We start from the raw sequence: 17,414 nt of genomic DNA, 5'->3' as shown, positions 1-17,414 counted from the left end.
ATGGCCACCATCACCTGCACCCGCTTCACAGAAGAGTACCAGCTCTTTGAGGAACTGGGAAAGTGAGTGGCACCAAGGAATCTGGGAGGGTGCAAGGGGTCGGCCTCTCGGGTGGTGTGTGTGTGTGTGTGTGTGTGTGTGTGTGTGTGTGTGCATGCCTGTTTTGCTCCGGGCTCTCCTGTGCACACTCAGAAAGGTAGGCTGCATGGATGGATTGGGGGCACTTGCATGAGCACAAGGTGGCCAGAGTTAGGTATAGGCATGTTTGTGGGTGCAGAGATGCCAAGCCAGCTGGGTGTGTGTGTGTAAGGGTGTCAGGTTGATAGTGTCTGCCAGTGTGCACACACACATGCACAAGTACACATAACTTGGCCACTCAGCGATTCTTCAGAACTTAGGGTTATAGAAGATTCTTTCCTCTAAGCTGGAATCCCTTCTATAATTTTACTTAGAGCCTTCTCCAGTGATGGAGAGCTCACTACCTCCCAGATAGTTCTTCCTGACTGTAGGTACCTGCAGCCACTGTTCCGAGTGGTCAACTTCTCCCTGTAAGCACATTTCTTCCCCACCTTCCCTTTCCCAGCTCCTACCAGGAGTGAGGGCATTGGTACAGAAGGGGTTAACATGTGAGGGACTAGTGTTGGGCAGAGGAGAGGGGCGATCAACAAGCTGGGGGGCACTGTGCTACAGGGGCTGGGGTATGAAGGAGCCAGAGCTGTGATCCTTTAGCAAAGATGCCCAGCCCCAGAGCTTGTTTTATGTCTGTGATGACTGGAGAGAAGGTGGGAGGGTGAGGAGTGAGGGGAGACCCCTGGAGTAGCCTGGTGGGCTGCAGACTATCAAGGAGGTTCCTGGATGCCCCTTGCTAGGCTCGTGGAGGACCTGGGATGGATCAAGTGTTGGGTGCAGTTTGGAGGCAGAGTATGCCCAGTGGGCGAAGGAGTGCCAGTGCCCTGGCTGATTCCTGCTGTGGTGGCAGGAGCGAGGGGGAAGGGGCCGGTGCAAGGTCTGGGTGTGCAAGCACCACTGTGGGCTTCGAGGTGGGAGGTGATGAGTGTTGCTGCATAAGCACTTTTGAGGGGAATGATGGTGTTGTATAAAGACTGACCCTGAGGCCCACTCGTGTGCACCAAAAGGGGGTGCATGCATTTGACCATGTGATGTGCCTGTAAAGCCTACAAGCTCAAGTGTGCCCTGCGAGGGTGCATGTGTGCAGGCACGCAGAGAGTGCTGCTGGCTGGGCTGCCTGAGAGGGAGGATATGGACATGCATGGCAGGTGCAGCTGTGTGCACATCAGTTAGCATGTGTGCGTGGGGTAGGGGGTGTGCAAGGATGCCCATGTGAAACACAACAGTGTTCATATGGCATCTAGAAGTGCATGGCACATGCATAGGAAGGTGTGTGTGTGTGTGTGTGTGTGTGTGTGTGTGTGACCTGGGCTCATGGGATTGTGTGGGTGTGTGGGTGTTAGAGGCATGTGTGAGCTCATGCTGGTGTCTGCATATGTGTGGGAGGTGGGCCTGTGTCTGTGTATAAGCAGAATGCCTGCACACATACACGCGCATGCACACACGCGCCCGCGCACGCAGGTATTTAGCTTATCCTGACATCTTATACCTGACATCAGCCTAGCCTGACACTAACAGACACATGCTAGCTCCCTGGTGCACACGTACACTTGTGCAGATGTACGAGCATTCTTGTCTGCAGACTTCCTGCCTTCCTGAGTGTGTCTTTGTGCCGGAAGTGGGGGCAGAAATACAGTGCTTAGGGCTGCTCTGGAGGACGGGGCTGGGCCCTGAGCTCAAGCGGGGACTCTCTCTAGCCGATGCCCACTGAGAACCCTCGAGCTCTCCAGTTAGCAGGAGCTGCCTTTCACAGGGCAGCCAGGGCTGGTCTGTGGCAGGCTGCGTCACAGAGTTGAGTGCGGTGAAGTTGAGATGGGATCTAAGAGCTCAAAAGTGAAAGCAAAAGTGCCCTTTTGCCCGGAGAGGGGATGGGAGTCATGGAGCCTGGGTCAGTGGGAGTGGCTCGGCAGAGGGACCCTTTGTGAGCCTTCTTAGCTCCTCTGCCTGCCTGGGCTCTGGGTCGGACAGGAAGGAGGCAGCATTTCAAGGGAGAGGGAACCTTGGAATGACCATGGAAGGAAAACTGAGGGTAGCAGATATAGTCAGGCCCTGTCTAATCAATTTCAGACCTCTTCCTTCCAGAAGCATCAGTACTCTTAACCTTTTTTTAGGTCATATATTCCTCTAGGAATCTGATGAAAATCTAAATTGACGTTCTCTGAGAAAATGCGCAAACCTACAAAATGTTGCACGCAGTGTCAGGAGCTTGCGGGGCTGCAGAGGGCAGTGCATGGGCCTGGGGTTAAGGATGCTGGTATTGGAGAGAAGGGGGAGCCCTGAATCGGGGGAGCCCAGGCCTGACAACTGTGTTACAGGGGCCAGGGCGCGTCATGGAGGAGGCTGTGAGCTCTGGCTCTGCACAATGGCTTCGGTCTGGTGGGGGCAGGGAGGGGACGCAGTTCATTGCCCTTTGCTCTTGGCATCAGGCAAGCTGCAAAATTTCTTCCCCCACCTGCAGTGTGGAGGTGAAAAGGGCTGTGGGGATTAAACGAGATGGTGTTTGTGCAGACAGCCTTGAGCTTCGTGTGTGGTGGGACCTCTGTAAGCCTCACTGCTGGGTTGGTTGTTGTACTTGAGGGCAGGACAGGGCTGGGGGACAAGGCTGAAGTCTTGTAGATGTTTACCTTTTGTCTGGAGTTTGCTCAACCCAGGGGTGGGATTGACAAGGCTCCCCTACCTCCACCCCGTTCCAAGCTGGCTGGAACGCCATGGCTCCTCTTGTGTGGAGGTAGCAATGAAGATGCCTGTGGATCTGTCGTCCTCGCCCTCCCAGCCAGGACACCGTAATCACCTTTCAGAAGCTGAGCCCCATCCAAATCCCACTCTGGATCTCTAGCCCTAAACGGGGACACGGGAGCCTTTGGACCTCTTGCAGCAGGGCCCTGTGCTGCGCAGCTGGAGAGGAGGAGAGGTGGCGAGTGCATCTCCCAGCTTCCTGGGGTCCTGCCCCTGAGTCCTGCCTTATTACTGAGGCCTTTGAGAAGGAGCAGTTGAGGGCTATGGCTGAGGGAGGGCGCTGGGCGGGGGTTTCTGGAGCTTCTCCATGCTACCAGACGGAAGGCCCCACTGAATTGTAGGAATTTAGAAAAAACTAGAAGTTGCTTCCAGGTCCCCTAGGGGGCTAGCATGGGGCTGCCTCTTGGGACTCGGAGATGAGCTCAGTGCCTCCTCCCTTGACCCTGTCCCTCTCTTTTTCTGAGATGAGAGAAATGGAAGCTGGCCCCTAGGAGCACAGGCCTTGCTTGGAGGCAGGCTGTGGCACCAGCTCCAGGGTCGGGGGTGGGGGTTGAGCCAGAGCTCCCAGCATAGGCAGCCTTCTCCAAGTCTAGAATCTCTGAGAGGCAGGAATAGGGAAGAGGAGGCAGCAAGAGAAGCCCCAGGGGGCCTGGGGAAGGGGCTGGGGCAGAGGAAGTGGAGGAGGAGGAAGAAGAGGAGGAGGAGGAGGAAGAAGAGGAGGAGGAGGAGCAAGAGGAGATGGAGGACTTCTCCAGCCTTTGCTGTTCCTAGGCTTTGGTTCGCCCCCGCAGGCAGAGGTTAGAGAATCACCCTGCAGCCTGTGTAATCACTGGGATGTACAGAAAGAGCCTCCGAAGGAGATTTTACTTGAGAGAGGGAGAGGGAGGGAGGGAGCTCAACCCACTCTTTTCTCTCTAGAAACAAGGATCTGAAATTGAAGCAGGCTGTGCAGGGGACGGGGAGGGTTGTGTGGGGGAGGGTGGCCGGTGAGGTTGACAGTGGGAGGAGGGGGCTGACTCCAGGGACCTGGCTGCTCAGTTGCCTTCCTGGACCTCAGCCTTAGAATGCGCTTCACAGACCCACTCTCCCCTGGCAGAGCTGGTAGGAGAGTGGATGGTGTCACATTAGAGAGAGCGGACACCTAGGCGTCAGGGCCCCACCCAAAGGCGGTGGCATGCCGCCATTCCATGGCTAATAACCCCACATCCTCAGCACTTCAGGCCAGGGTGGCGCTTCTCCGTCTATTAGCTTGTCCCTGAGGGAGGCGGGACAGGCTTACTCATCCATCTTACAGATGAGCACACTGGGGCTGGGGAAGGTGAAGGCTGAGCGGATGGTGTTCAGGTCTCCAGCAGCTGGTCTGCGGAGGGGAGATTGCTGAGAGTGGCCCCTCCAGGTGCCGCCTCTGGGAGCACCCCCCGTCTGGCCCACAAACAAAGGAATAGGGGCAGTGGGGGACTCTGCGCTGTCCCTTATTTTCCAATCACGATTTTGCCTTGAGTTGACTGGGCTGCCTTGAGGGAGTTGCGTGTCCTTTGTGTACCTCAACTTTACCATCTGTAAAATGGGGATCGCGTCTCTAGACATGAGAGGTGTTATCCTTCGCGGTCTCCCTCCATGGAGGGCTACGTGGGAAGTTGCAGATCCCCAGAGCTTCAGCACTGAGAGCACCAGAGACAGTGTCCGTTCAGTGTGTCCAAGGCCACAGTGACAGGTAGGGCAAGTGCAGGGCTGGGAGACCGTGATGTGCGGGGACCAGAGGCTGAAGGAGAGGAAGTTGGGGGGCAGGAGCTGAAGCTGGGGTGTGAGGGCAGGGGGGGGGCAGCCTTCCCTTGCTCTTTCTCCAGGCGGCAGGCAGGCACATGTGCTGGTGCATGCCGCAGCCCTCCGCCCCCACACAGCCGCCCCCGCACAGGCTGAGACACACTGACACTCCGCTGAGCCTGCCTCTTCCTGCCCCCCCAGCACACAGCAACACTGCTCCAGCGCCCCTGGTCTGGGGCTAGGCACTCCACCTAAGGGGAGGACAGCCCCTTGGGATGCAGTGCGCGTGCGCGCACACACACACACACACACACACACACACACACACCCCACACTGGCTCCAGCAGAGCATAGAGCACAAGTCTACCTCCCAGCGGAGGGACAAAAAGAAGATGCTGGCTAGATTTCTGGGTCTCTCTCCCTCTCTCTCTCTCCCCCACTGCCCTTCTCTCTGTCTTCTCTCCCCTTGCCCCCTTTTCTGTCTTTGGAGAGGCCTCTCTACCACAGCCCACCCTGTCCTGTGTGCACGCTACCCATGTCCTGTCTTCTTGCACTGTAGGAAGCTGCCAGGAAAGCCTGGTGCAGCCCAGCCGCCGAGACTCTAGGTCCTTGTGGGCTTGCCTGTCCACCACAGCGGCAGGCGGGGCTGTAAGCCAGTGGGACTTTCTGTGCTGGGGAGGTCGAGGGTTTTGGTGTCTGGGTTTCCTGGAAGAGAAGAAACACACCCATGATCCTTGCAGCCACTTAACAAGTCTTTCTTGAGCGGACCCTCTGTTCCTAGTCCTGAGCTCTACTCAGCATTTCCCACCTGCAAGACATGTTGTCTCTGCTCTCATGGGGTTTGTGATCTGCTGCAAAACTAACATTAATTAAATCACTTCAGAAACTATTATTTAAATGCAACTGGATAAGGGTTATGAACACAAACGCTGAGCTGTGAGCTGCAAAGAGACCTCAGCTAGCCTGAATGAGGGAGGTATAGGGAAGGCTCCCCTGAGGAAGTGAAGTTGGGGAGTCGGAGGTTGGATAAAAGTTAACCAAGCCTGGTGCAGTGGCACATACCTAATACCTACCACCCCAGCTACTGGAGAGGCAAAGGCAGAAGGATCACAAGTTCAAGACCAGCCTGGGCAACTTAGGGAGACCCTGTTTTAAAATTTAAAAAAAAAAAAAAAGGGCTGGGAACATAGTTCAGTGTTGGAACCTCTGGGTTCAATCCCTAGTATTAAAAAAAAAAAAAAAAAAAAAAAAAAAAGAGTTAAGCTGAGGGTTAGGTGGCAGTGTTCCTGAGAGGGGAACAGCTCTGGCAGAGTCTCAGGGACACGGATTTCAGGGGAGCACCTCAGTCCCCAGGGATCTGGCCTGGGCAGCTCACTCCCCACCCTGACTTGCCGATGCTGGGTCCCAGGGGAGTATTAAGAGCTTATAGTTGTCTAGAAGAGGCAGGGCAGTAAAGGCCTGGAAGCCAAGTCAAGTGAGAGAGTGCTGAGGCCTGGGGAGCTTTGGAAGGGAAAATATTTTTCTTGGGGTGTGTGTCTTCCCTGCCTGTGTCTGCAGCGATGTCTTGGGGACCGAGGGTCATAGAGGGCAGAGCAACTAAATGTATAGCACAGGGGAGGCAGATTTCATCCTAGTACCAGGAAGAACTTTCTAAAGGTCAGAGGTGCTTTCCTGTCCCACGGATGGATGCAGCCTTGGGACACAGTACTAAGGCAGCTGAGATGTGCGACAACACACCCCTGGCTCCCTTCACCTGGTGAGGCACTTGCCATGAGAAAGAGGTGGGAGCCAGTGCAGGGCCGGGCTGTCATTAGCGTTATTCTGGACATCTGACTCAGGAGTGCTCTGTTGTCTTATAGGTGTGGAATTAAAGCCCCTAGAAAACAGGGCCCTGCCCATGGCCAGGCAAGTGGGTGACCCACAGGAACGGGGTCCACTTGCCCCTGAGCCCCCTCTCTCTGCTCTGGCACCCCTGAAAGCCTCTGGGGTCTGCACTGTGGACAGGGCGGGCAGGCAGCCATCAGAGGCAGGGGAGGAGGCAGCCCCTCGGCACCTTGCTGCCGTGCTGTGCTCTGGTTCTGCCCCTAAGCACTGTGAATAGTTTTCTGTTTTTCTTTTGATTTCTTTTTGTAACCCATTCAAGAAAACCCCGTGCACAGCCAAAACAAGGAATATGTTGGAACTTCTGTTGGTTCAATGTTCCCTGCAGCAAACAGAATCTTCTGGTTCCCAGGCCTTCTGTGCCCCCTGTGAGGCTTCTGCTGGGTTGGCACCAGTGTGGGGAGTGCGGGACGGCTCGTCCCTGCGCATCTTCTGGAGTCTGGGAGTGGGCGGTGCAGCCACGGGCAGGAGGGGAGAGGCGCAGTTTTGGTACCAGGTCCCAGGATTAGCAGGCTGCGTGATGCCGAGGCTTGAGGGGTTTGCTGGCAGAGCTGCTGCGGCAGGCTGAGACAGGGAGGGAGGTGAGGGGAAGCGAAGCAGAGGGCATCGGAGCCCAGCTCATCTCTCATCTACCTGCCCTTTGGGAGCCAGCGTAGCTGTACGTTGTTTGACTATTATTAAGAAGGGACACTACCATCTTAAAAGAAAAGAAAGAAAGAGAGGGCTTCAACTTGACTTACTCATCACCAATTTTATAATGGGTAAGCTCAGGCTCCCAAAAGGGACAGGATTGGCTTAGGGTGCCCAGAAACACCCTGTGGAGGATTTTCCATTTGTTTCTGAGTAAACCCACCCTAGCTTTGTAACTGTTTTGGAGATTAGGAGTCCTCTTGTAAGCTATGGCGGCTCTTTCCCCACAAACACACTTGCTCCAACACACAGAACACTGTCGATCTCCCACGAATCTCCCTCTCCTATGGCCCAACCGCAGAGCACTGTTAGAGCCCCTCTGATCTCAGAGTCTGGAATATTGGAAGAACAACGGACTCTGCTCTGGAGCCCTGGGTTCCAGGCCTCAGCCTCAGTTTCCCCATCTCTGGAATGAGAGGGGTAGTCTCCATGGTCACGTATTACTGGGCATGCCAGTTATGATGCACGGCCCAAACTCTAGGCCAATAAATGACACTACTCTGGTGGCCAGTCCCAGCTCTTTCTTCCCCCACGATGTCCTAACCCTGCCTTCTCTGATTGATGGGATGGGTGGCCTGGGCTACCAGTTGCTTGGCACCAAGAGGTTAGAGTGCTAATTCTCTCACAGACAATTGGTCTATATGCATTTGGCCAGGACCTTCTGAAATCACCTGCCCACCTCAGAGAGCAGGATGCTTAAGTATCTTGGCACAGTGGGGAGATTTGAGGAAGACATCGGGCTGTCGGAGATGCCTGCCGTGTCGCACCCAGGGAAGAAAATGAAGAGCTCAGAGTATGGGACTGGAATCCTAATGCCAGGAGGTGGCTGCGAATGAAGATTTCAATCTCTCATGATGGTTATTGGCTCTAATCATTTGAGGAGTCACAGGTTCCTTTGTGAATCTGAAGAAAGCACACATCCTTTGACCAGGACAGTGCACAGATGCAGAATAATCTTGATGAAATTTTAAGTGGGTTTATGAATGCTTGGAGCCTCCCCAGAGATCCCAGCTAATGGCCCCTGGTACAGGGGATGGAGGAGGAAGTGGTAAGAGGAGAGGTGCAGAGAGAACAAGGAGCAGCCATGTGAATAAGAACAAGGGGCAGCAAAGATACATCCATTAGGGGTACCAGGGAGACCATAGAAGCAAAGGGAGGGTATGCCTCAAAGCCCTGTGGTCAGTGGGCCACAGCCACCTGGTGTGGGGCAAGCCAGGCAGATGGGGGCCAAGGGCGGCTGCCAGGGACAGTGGGGGAGGGGAGGCATCGGGTGGGCGGGCCTGGCACCAGTATTTCTTCCAGGGAGCCTTGGGGGTGGCACCAGATTGTGGTGGGTTCATGGAGAGTGGGAGGTGGGAAGAGGAGGCGGCGGATGTCGGACATTTGTTCTGGAAGTTTGGCAGCAAAGAGAAAGGGAGGAAGGAAGCAGCCCAGGATGCTGGGTCTAGAGAAAGGTTCTAGTTGATTTATCTGACTTGAGGGAGGGGTGTTTGAGGAAGCAGCCAATGAAGGGAAGACCCTGAGCCCAGACAATCAGACCCGGAGGGGTCCAGAGCACAGGGAGAGTTCCCAGAGGTGTGCCCTGGATAACATCCCTGCTGAGGCCTGCGGGCTTGTGCTCCGCTCTGAGCAGCTGTGGGAGAAGGTAGAGAGGTGTCCTGGAGAGGAAGGTGGCAGTGACTGTCTTAGGTTGCGGGGACCACTAACAAACAGCCTCCCAAGGAAGTAAGGCTGGAGCTCCTCACCTCCTTTCAAATGGAGAAACTGAGGCCCAGCAGGATAAGCAAGCTGGTGTCCACATTGGGTGAGGACTCAGGCCTTGTGACTCCCCATTTGTACCCCTGGCTGCCATGTCAGCATTTTGGGGTGCTCCAGGCCAGAGAAGGTAGTGGACCTCTGTGGCTGGCAGCCACACCGTGGCCCAGGACTCCACTCCTGCCAGGCAGCCAGAAAGCAATTCTCCACATGAATCTTGATCTTCACAGCCTATTAGCACGTTCCCACGTTCTCTGTGGCTCTGCCCTTTCTGCTGGTAGTTAATGCTGGATGGGGCTTCCCTGCCTGCATACACCCAGGGCAGGCTGCTCAGCTGGGACCACTGTCCTGTCCCCTTGCCTTGGTCTCTGCCCACCTCCCCCCTGGCTCGCTCCCTTCCCAAGCTTGGCAAACAATCCATTTGGTTTGGAAGATGCTGGCTCTTCTCCTTCCTTTGTACACAGTGACGTCCATGTCAGGCATTGCTTCTTGAGCGTTTACTCTACTCCAGGGACTCTGTGAACTCCTTGCCTACCACATCATCTCTCAGTCCCTGAAGCAAGCGCACGTTTATGGGAGTAAACAGGTGACCGAGGAGAGGGAACTTGCTGGGAAGTGGCTGACCTGCAGTCTGGACTCTGGGCGGGCTGGTCCACGGTGTCTGCTCTTACCCACTTAGGGTGCACCCACCAACGTGGTAGGTACCAGCTGCAGTCACTCAGAGGAAACACAATTCCACCCAGTGTCCCACTGGCCACGTGCACGTTGAGTGTGCTGTGGTTGTATTGGCTGGTGGCTGCCACACCATCACAGAAGATTCTGTGGCCCAGATGGGGGTGCAGCCTCGAGGCCAGAAAGCCTCCACACCAGAGTCTCCTCCCTACTTCTGTCCTGAGGCCAACAGGGCTTGTTCCTGTTCAAGGCCTCATGGCACACCTGAGGTGGCCTCCCTCCAGTGTCTCCCATCTCTCTCACACACCTCTCCTACTCACATTCTGTAACCTCGCTCACGTGGATGCACACAATCTACCCAGAGCAACGCACAGGAGCTTTGTCACACCTGGAGCCTCACAGCATCACACTTTCAATGGCTGGACCCAGACACTGATAAATACTGGTACCACACATGCCCTCCTGGCACCCAGGAGCACTGCCCCTCCCCTTGGTTCCCAGGAGCACTGCCCCTCCCCTTGATACCCAGGAGCACTGCCCTTCCCCTTGATTCCCAGGAGCACTGCCCCTCCCCTTGATACCAAGGAGCACTGCCCCTCCCCTTGATACCAAGGAGCACTGCCCCTCCCCTTGATGGCCAGGAGCACTGCCCATCCCCTTGATACCAAGGAGCACTGCCCCTCCCCTTGGTTCCCAGGAGCACTGCCCCTCTCCCTGGCACCCAGGAGCACATTCGCAGGCTCCCCTCACACAGGGCCCTCTACCCAGGCCTCACCTCTTCCTCTGGGGGTGGGGGGCTGCCCTTCCACATGCTCTCGCCTTGGCCTCCTGGCCTCTCCTTCTCCCTTGTCCCATACTCTATTCCCTAGTGGTCCCATACCCATTCCCTAGCTCTTGCCCGACAGCCACCTGCCGGCCATCTGCTCAGCTCAGGCCCTGGAGGAGGGGCTGGCTCTCCTGGGCTGCTGGGCTGTGGCCACTCACTCACACAGAACAGGAACACAGAAGCATGTTGTTCTTAAATGAAAGATGAAAACGGGAGGAGGGGAAGGCTTCGGCCTCACCAGCTCTATAGCCTCCTCTGTCCCTTCTCCCTGGTCCCTGCCACCGACACCTTGCAGGCAGCAGGGCATTTCCCCTGGACAGAGGCCTGGGCTGTGAGGGTGGGCGGCTCCTGGCCCAGGCCCTGTCCTCGCAGCATGTCTCATCTGCCTCTCAGCCCCTGCTGTCTTGTTGCACCCCTCCTGCTCTAGGTGCTCGGCTCCTAAGGAGCCAAGTGCTTTGCCTGACCACCTGGCCTGTCTGCCCAGCACACCCAGTGGGTGGACGCGATTACTGCCCTCTTATGGGAGAAAATGCCGGGGCCAAGTGCAGGTTTATGCTGAGCATCGGGGTGAGCTGGGATTGGACCACAGATCTCTGAGCCCAGGGCCTGGTTCTTGAGGACCACACTCACCTGCCTTTGGTGGTGACAGAGAAAAATTTCGAGGATTCTCTTCACAGTGTCAGCAGGAATACACCTGCTTTCTCGAGGCCCCAGTTCCCAGTTCTTTTAAATGGAGGCTTGTAAGCCCAACTTTGCAGTGTGGGTCAAGGAGGGACCTTATGGTATCCAGGCATTTGGAGGGACAGGTGGCCTCTGGGTCAGTGGTTCTAAACTGGTTTGGGGGCATGCCCCCCTCCGGGCACTGGATGGGAGCTATGCATCTCTCCAGGGACACAATGTACATGCCTAGCTTCACAACACACCGTGTCCTTCCAGGGTGCAGGGCCCTTGCGCCACCTTGCCCATAGTGTAGGCCCCGGGTTATGCACCAGTGATTTGCAGGATAGCTTGGCCTTGTTCCCAGGAGCAAGTTCAGCGGATACGGCTTCTCTTATTTCATAGCTGTGGCTCTTTGGCCCTGGCTCCTTGAGGCAGAGCCCAGGTTCATGGAGCCATTAGGGCTCCCAGCACAGAGCCCGAGTGATGGTTTCCACCAGTGCTGATTCCAGGGAAGGTTGGATATGCAGCAGGACTTCCCCAGAGGGTGGACAGGGTAGAAAGAATTACCTAGATAGGGAATTCAAATAAAACAACAAATGCTGGAGAGGACGTGGAGAAGTGGGAACTCTAAAACATTTTTGGTGGGATTGAAAATTAGCGCAACCACTTTGGAAAACAGTATAGAGAATCCTTAGAAGCATGGGAACAAATCTACCATTTGATCCAGCAATACCACTTCTGGGATCTACCCAAAAGAAAGGAAACCAAACTATCAAACGAATGCACGTGTATCTATGTTCATAGCTGCACAATTCACCATAGCCAAACTATGGAACCAGCCAAGATGCCCATCAACAGATGAATGGATTATAAAACTGTGGGATATGTACACAATGGAATTTTACTCAGCCATTAAAAAAACTCAATTACATCATTTTCAGGGAAATGGATGGAACTGGAAGACATTATGCTAAGTGAGATTAGTCAGTCACAAAAAATAAGAAATCAAATGCTTTCCCTAATATGTGAAAACTAAGGAGAAATGGGTCATAGGAGGAACTCTAGATAAAAAAGGAAATCCTATAGAGGAGCAAACAAGACAACCTAAAGGAGGGGATGGGAGGGGAGAAGAAGGAAATTCTCTAAAACACACAATGTTCTTAAACATATTGAAGTCAACCACTAAGCCAAGCAAGGGAAGGAGGGATGGGGAGGGAATGGGGTGGGAATTGGGTAGGGGTTAAATCGGTGATGTGTACATGTATGTACACACACACAAGTTTGTTACCCCAATATGATGTATGAATATAATGCACCAATAAAAAATAAAAAAATAAAAAAATTAAAAATAACTTTAAAAAATATATAGAGTCTTAGGCCCCCTACCTAGGGGTTCTGGTTTAGTAGCAATCTATATTTTGAATGACCACCAGGCCATTTTGTAGCAGCCAGCTTGATGACTACTGATTAGAGATCATTACCTAGAATGGAGAAATTAGATCTATTCCTCCTGCCATTCCTCCCTCTACCAGACACATACTAATTGAACTCCAGCCCTGCACCAAGCATGGCTGGATGCAGGTGCACTGTAAGGCCCTGCCCTGCCCTCAGCCGCTTCCTCTGTCCTGTCCTTCCTTCTCTAGAGCGTGGAGCTCTTCCACGCTGTGGCCACTTTAAGGATGTGGCCACTTTAAATATTTTTCTTTCCTAGGGCTCTTGAGAATCATGGCCAGGGACCTAAATGTTTTGGGGGCCATCCCCCTTCCTGGGTAGGATGGCACCTTTGAGAAATCAGTTGTTCCTTGCTATCCTTAGATTTTCCTGTCCCTAGCATCCTTGACTGAAAAAACTTCTCCTGTCTCACTTTTTTTTTTTTTTTTGGTACTAGGGAATTTAACCCAAGGGTGTCCTACCTCTGAGTTATACCCTAGATCTTTTTATTTTTTGTTTTGAAACAGGGTCTTGCTGAGTTCCTGAGAACGACATTGCTGAGGCTGTCCAGGAACCTTTGATCCTCCTGTTTTAGCCTCCCAAGTACTGGGATTACAGGATTGCACCAACACACCCAGCTAGTTCCTCTCACTCTTGCTCAAATCCATCTCCTGCTCCTGCAAGTACCACTTATAGAGGCCCCTTTGGCACCAGACACTGGTCCCTGGGTCCTGGAGCATAGAGAGGAAAGTCAAAGTTTTGGCCCCTGAAAACTGGTCCAGAGTGTGAGGGATAAGAGGTGGGTGAGCGGCCACCACCTGGGGCCAGATGGGAAGTATGAGGATCACTATGTGATATAAGACAAAAATATATTTAGTCTTCATGCTGCCTGGTTGCTAGCAGGCTAAAACTCTTTGCATTTTTCTAAGCAATGGGTGTTTATAGCATCTTTTGTTCTAATATTTGGTCTTTGACCCCAGTTCTTGACACAGAGTTCCTAACCCCTTGGAATTTCCTGGATGATAGGAGCATATTTTGTTCTAATGAGGTGACTCTTGGTGGGCTCCTGGATGGGATTGGTCACTAGAAAGACCAAGACACAATTATAAGCTTAAGTGTCTGAAAAAGGGAGAGGCATGGGGATTGAGTTAATAGTCACTTGTGCCTATGTGATGAAGCCTCCATAAAGATCCCAAATTAAACCAGGCATGGTGGCAGACACCTTTGATCCCAGTACTTGAGAGACTGAGACAGGAGGATTGAAAGTTCAAGGGCAGCCTCAGCAACTTAGTGAGGCCCTCCACAACTTAGTGAAACCCTGTTTCAAAATTAAAAATAAAGCCAGGTGTTGTGGTGCACACTTGTAATCCCTGCATTTGGGGAGGATCACAGTTCCCAGACAGCCTCAGCTACTTAGTGAGGCCCTTTGCAACTCAGTGAGACCCTGTTTCAAAAGATAAAAAAAAGACTAAAAAATAGGTCTGGGAGTGTAGCTCAGAGGTAGAATGGCCTTGGGTTCCATCCCCAGTACCACAAAATAAATAAATAAATAAATAAATAAATAAATAAATAAATAGGGCTGGGGATATAACTCAGAGGTAGAATGTCCCTGGGTTCATTTCCCAATAGCACACACACACACACACACACACACACACACGCGCGCGCGCGCGCGCACACACACACACACACACACACACACACACACACACCCCAAGTTGAATTAATAGACCTTCTGGGTTGGTGAACACATCAACATAGGAGAGGAGATGGTGCATCTCAGTTCCAGAGGGACAGAGTCTCCTGTGCTCAGGACCCTTCCAGATTTTCCCTATGTGTCTCTTAATCTGGCTGTTCATCTGCATCCTTTATCATATAATAAGCCAGTAAATGTACTTAAGTGTTTTTCTGACTCCTGTGAGACATCATAGAAAATTCTATAACCCAAGGAGGGAATTGTGGGAGCTCCCAATTGCTAGCCAAGTTGAACGGTGGGTAACCTGAGGACCCATTGCCTGTGATTGGTGTCTAAAACAAGGGGTGGTCTTTCAGGATGGAGCCCCTAACCTGTGGGGCCTGCATTACTCCAGGAAGTATAATTGAAGCATGGGGCACAACTGGTACCCAAAGAGTAGGAGATGGATCAGTATGAAAGAAGCCTCGAGGAACATGCCTGTGATTCTAATACTTGGGAGGCTGAGGCAGGAGGATCACAGGTTCAAGACCAGCCTCAGCAAGTTAGTGAGACCCTGTTTCAAAATAAGAAATAAAATGGGGCTGGAGATGTGGCTCAGAGGTAAAACACTCCTGGGTTCAATCCCTAGTATGAAGAAGAAGAAGAAGAAGAAGAAGAAGAAGAAGAAGGAGGAGGAGGAGGAGGAGGAGGAGGAGGAGGAGGAGGAGGAGGAGGAGGAGAAGCTGTTTATATTTGGTGGCTGTCAGCATCCTGGTAGTGATTAAAGGAAAGTGAGCTTTTCCTGTACAGGGGCCTCTGAGGCAGAAAGGAGGGGTCCTGTAGCAGTCTCAGTCTCAGGGGTAACTCAGGAGGACCCACCCCTGTAGGAGGCCATCCATGCCCATGGATGCTGACTTCATTTCCCACGCAGTCCTGTTTCCTGGTCTCTAGTATCCCTCACACCTCTTTCTTCCTCATCCTTCTCTACAGTTGTCCAGCAGCTCGCCTCCCGCTGCCCAGATGAGAGCCAGCGATAGCGTACATGGCTGGGCACCTGCAGGGTGCCTTGGGGCCTGCCAGCGGCCTCCTCTGTTCCTGTCAGGCCATCCTGTGGCTTGGACTTGCCTGTTATCTTAGACAGGGGAATGGAACCTTGGAGGCTAAGTGGGGGTGAGACTAGATGAGAACCTGGACAGGCTCACTCAGCATGGAAGTTAGAACCCAGGAGTGCAGATCTTAGAGTCCTAGATGTGGCCCTGCCTGCCAGTTGCTGTGTGAGCTTGAGCAAGCTACACTGAGCTACGCTGGATTTCAGAACCTTGAGCCCCACTCCAAACTCAAGGGTGCAGAATCTGCCCTTAGCAGGATACACAGCTGATCTGCGTGAACTGCACTTGGGAAGCCTGCACGAGAGCTTTTCTAGCCATTAGCATGTGTTTGGGGCAGTAGTGATGGTGACTGAGGCCCATGTCAGGCCCCTTGGAAGCTCCTCTATCATATATGACAGGTTGGAATAAGTGGCCTGTGTGGGTGGGAGAGTGAAATGGTATCTCCACTCCAGTTCTAGCACTCAAACAGGTTGGGTTTTTTTTGTACTAGGGATGGAACCCAGGAGTATTCTACCTCCGAGATACACCCCCAGCCCTATTTTTTATTCTTCATTTTCAAACAGGGTCTCACTGAGTTGCAAAGGGCCATACTAAATAGTAGCTGAGGCTGTCTGAGAACCGCAATCCTCCTGTCTCAGCCTCCTGAATACTGGGGTTACAAGCGTGTGCCACCAGGCCTGGCTTTCAGACAGGTTTTATTTGGGCCATGCTCAAATTCTTTTGGAATAAGGTGCCAGTATTTAAAATTGGGAACATTCTCATCAATATCTATACTTCTAACTTTTCTTGAAAAATTGAATGATGTATGAAATGACATGACAACAATCAGCCTCCTCATGAGCTCTGAAACTCACAGCGCCTGCCCCGAATTATCTTCTAGCCATGATACTTTGAGGATAAAAATCCCAGGAACCTCTTAAAACACAGGAAAAGATGCTCCGCCTTATTCTTAATATGGTAATTAAAAACTAAATCTATACCAAGTTATTATTTTCTACCTCTTTTACTAGTAAATTTTTTTTTGTATGTGGGTCTGGGGATGGAACCCAGGGGCATTTGACCTCCGAGCTACACCGCCTGCCCTGATTTTTATTCTTTATTTTGAAACCGGGTCTCATTGAGTTGCGGAGAGCCTCATTAAGTAGCTGAGGCTGTCTGCGAACCGCGATCCTCCGGTCTCAGCCTCCCAAATGCTGGGATTACAAGCGTGTGCCACCACGCCCAGCTTACTAGTAAACTTTTAAAAAGTTTGATAATACTGTGTTGACAAAGGCAGAGGAAATTGGTCCCCTCGTGTGCTAGCGGGAAAGTAGGTCGGTGCAATCTCTAAGATGCACAATCTCGGCATCTATTGAAATTGCCAAAAAAACTCCTACCCTTTGACCAAAACACAGCAGCTCGAGGGACTTATCCACAAATATGTATGTGACACATGCATACAAGCTTAGTCAGTGTAGCACTGCTTGTAGTAGCTAAAGATAGGAACTAACCCAATTGCCCTTCAATAAGGGGTTGGCTAGGTAAAGCACAGGACAGCTATACAATTGCATATTATATAACAAAGAGCTCTTTTTATGTTATGACATGAAGGAGCATCTCTGAAATATATTATGAACTGGTAAAAAGGGGGTATGGAACAATGTGCCCTTCGTGTCGGGGAGGGTACCTGCAGAAAGAGACTTGAGGACCAGCCGCAGTGGCCGTCTCGGGGGAGGCTTGGGTACAGGGTTGGGAGGGAGACTTCACCATCTACATTTTTGTATCCTTTGAACTCTGAGCCACGTCAATGTCTTACCAACTCAAAGAATAAAAACACTAAAGATTTTCAGAGACCTGGATTCTGTGGTTCCAGCACTGCAGGATTCTGCAGTTTTGCAACTAGGTGAGCCTAACTTTTGATGACTCCAGGAAGCTCATCTTGAGCGAGGCCAAGTTTCTGGGTCTCTCTGGCCCTGATGCCCTCAGCTGAGCATCCGCCTCTGTGGGGTGGAGCTCCTCTGGTAAATTCCCAACCAGAATAGTCCAACTGTGTGAATGCCAGTGTCTCCAAGGTGTGGCCCTGGGGCCCCCCTCACCTCTTTTGCTC

At 52.5% G+C, this 17,414-nt stretch overlaps 1 protein-coding gene across 1 annotated transcript in view; it reads left to right on the top strand.

The window, feature by feature from the left end:
• CAMK2A (calcium/calmodulin dependent protein kinase II alpha) overlaps positions 1 to 17,414 on the top strand; it is a gene marked incomplete at both ends in the record, with an annotated part of 64,156 nt that continues 46,742 nt past the window's right edge. The window contains one exon of the mRNA XM_080698492.1: positions 1 to 62. Within this exon, the coding sequence (XP_080554618.1) occupies positions 1 to 62 (62 nt within the window). The remainder of the gene's footprint in view (positions 63 to 17,414) is intronic.

This window comes from Muscardinus avellanarius (genome assembly GCF_963383645.1).
Source record: "Muscardinus avellanarius genome assembly, chromosome: 7".
Lineage (NCBI taxonomy): Eukaryota > Metazoa > Chordata > Mammalia > Rodentia > Gliridae > Muscardinus > Muscardinus avellanarius.
Note: the sequence above shows the minus strand (reverse complement) of the source record. Positions and strands in the feature narration are given on the sequence as shown.